The sequence below is a fragment of the Temnothorax curvispinosus genome, unplaced genomic scaffold (assembly GCF_003070985.1).
Source record: "Temnothorax curvispinosus isolate PA1 unplaced genomic scaffold, ASM307098v1 QBEX01014033.1, whole genome shotgun sequence".
Taxonomy (NCBI): Eukaryota; Metazoa; Arthropoda; class Insecta; order Hymenoptera; family Formicidae; genus Temnothorax; species Temnothorax curvispinosus.
In genome coordinates this window covers 1,245-3,916 of record NW_020223813.1, presented here as the reverse complement: position 1 = coordinate 3,916, position 2,672 = coordinate 1,245, and the positions used below count along the sequence as shown (strand labels likewise).

Here is a 2,672-nt window from a genome sequence, read left to right as displayed (position 1 = left end):
GCAAAGAGAAAATTCTTGTAACTTTTATCAAAATGCTCGCAAAAGAAGCAAACAAATTTCAATAAAGAATACAATGATGTGTGTTTTAAAAGAAAATGTAGCACACACACACTTACAGATAAAGGGCCACTTTTTGTAAATTTTTACAGTTAGCGAGAGCCTTAATACCCCGAGATGTAAGATTACGTGCGTAGAGTGAATATATTACTTCCAAGTCACAACACGAATTTCCCAACTCTATTAGAACTGCATCGTTTATTAAGTCGCTATCTGCCGATAACTGACGCATCCGTCGATTATTTTGCAATATCTTGCAAAAACGTTCGGTTCTTATACTAGTATAGCCAGTACGAAAAAGGTTTAAATGTTCCAAATTATTTAGTCCCTCGAGATACGAAAATCCTTCATCGTCTATGTTGAGCCAATTTTTGAGATCCAATTCTAAGAAAAATTTGTATTACAAATTGTTATACAATCTACCAATAATCTTGACAATATATACATATACTATATGCATATACCTTTCAAATTTTTGCATGTCTCTGAAGTTTTAAGTAGGATAAGATTTACGTCGATGCAGCGGCAGCCACTGAACGGCAAGTCATTTAATCTTAAATGCGTTAAACGCCTGCCGCAATTATCAAGAAAATTTACGAAATCATTGACATCAAACCAGCTTCCTGTAAGATCTAATTGTTGCAAATATTTACATCTAGGTGTAAAATAACGAAATATATCGCACATATAATTATCAATATAGTCGTTAAAGTGAATATATCGCACGTTCAAACGTGTATAGAGTAGAGGATCCCGTGATAAAGTATCAAAGCGCTTATTATATACTTCATTCATGCGGCATAATGTTACCACATCTAAGTATTTAAATATTTCTAGTAGCATTTCATTCTGTAAAGATAAAATATAATTAATATAATACAAAATAAATATACTTTAATACTCAAAGTACGAAATGTCATTGTAATAAACATTGTGATGAGAAATAGACTTCTTAGAATACTTTACAGGAAGCGCAGATAAACTGCAACGTGATAGCTTCTTGGATTCATCCAATGAGAATTTCACTCCCTTGGCACAATTCGAATTACTTTTCAATAAAATATGACGCGAATTCTTCTCTCCGTTAGGTTGCACATAAGGTATTATCTCTTGAGATGCCTTGTTGTGCTTCAAATTATTCTTATAAGAAACCCTTCTTATGTCGCTGCAAATATTATCGGAACAAATTAATTTTTAAATTAATTCTTATTATTAACAGAAAAAATGGATTCAAATATTATTTGATGTCGATGATAATAATACCTTTTACAAATAACACAGTATTTGGAAAAATTCTGTTGCAGATGAACTACATCCAAGTGTGCATTTTTTGAATCTGCTGTTAAATTATGAACATCGTCGTGGTGTAAAGAGTACATGCTGTTAATTCTTTTCAACAGATTACTTAAACTCTCGTTAGGATTTCTAGGAAGGATCAAATCTGATGTGCCAATGAGCATCACAGCATCTAGTTTTGTATCAGATGTCTCTGTGCTGTCACTAAACACTAGTCTGAGCATTTTAGTTTTAAAGTTACACGGATGCGACAACGGTGGAGAAAATAATCTTGATTTCGGGGGTACAATCAGAAACTTTTCATCCCACAACTGAATCCAGTGATTATTGGAATCTTGAGCCAAAATTTGAATTACGCTTCCAGGATTACACATTTCGTAAATACAGACTCTGATTGGATATACAGCTTCATGAAACTCGATATCTTTAAATAGAAAATATTATTATATTTACTCTCTTCTCAGCAAAAGCGTATCTTCCTTAACAATATCTTATTTATCGATTTAAATATTACATACCAATATATCTTTTTGTCGCATCAAACTCGTACATGTAATATGATATGGCTCTATTAGTGGATCTCATGAAATTTTTGTTTTGCCATGGAGATATTGAAATACCAGTTTCTAGCATCTATATTAGAAAATCAAAATTGTCAAATAGTAGAAAATCTTGTAACATATAATACATATATAACGATTACTTTGTACAAAAGTATAACAGAGATAGGTAGTACCAGAAAATACACGTACCTCAAAATAACAAAAAGGAATTGGTAAATGAAATAGTTGTCCGTAATTTTGAAATTTGGGTGGCCCAATTATGTCAGGGGCAGTATGGAATATGCTAAGACTCTTGTGGTCTACGGCAACAAATCTTTTCTTCGCAAATTGATAGATGAAGTCAACACTATCCTCTTCTCCTACGGATACTCTGCCGACATAGGGATATCGACTACAACTTTCGCAATATAAAGATTTATTGTGAGTTGTCATTGTCTCTCTAAAAAAAAACAAAAAATATGAAGAATAATAATCTTTTCATTTTTAGCATATACTAAAATGCATTATATCATATATATTTATAATTATAGCGTTAAGATTATATGTATAATCTAACAATAAGTTTATCTTGCTTCCATTTGCATTGCTAAGTACTGACAGTCTGCATGTGTGTGTTGAATATCATTATTAAATAATTAATTATTTTAAAGAAATTAACAGTTATTTTTTAATTTTGTCAATGTAGAAAAATGTTCTTTTATAAATCTGAAATATCGGGAGCTCTGTGTTCTTCCACTATCACGTGGCACATACGTG

General features: G+C 31.5%; 1 protein-coding gene across 1 annotated transcript; it reads right to left on the bottom strand.

Annotated features, from left to right (window-relative positions):
• Positions 1 to 208: 208 nt before the first annotated feature.
• Positions 209 to 2,355, bottom strand: LOC112464242 (F-box/LRR-repeat protein 4-like; the record flags this gene model as incomplete). The annotated part of the gene is made up of 5 exons (XM_025031111.1): positions 209 to 441; positions 1,107 to 1,222; positions 1,321 to 1,777; positions 1,872 to 1,986; positions 2,106 to 2,355. Coding segments are annotated over 5 exons (1,171 nt in total), but the record flags the coding sequence as incomplete, so codon positions are not given.
• Positions 2,356 to 2,672: the final 317 nt, after the last annotated feature.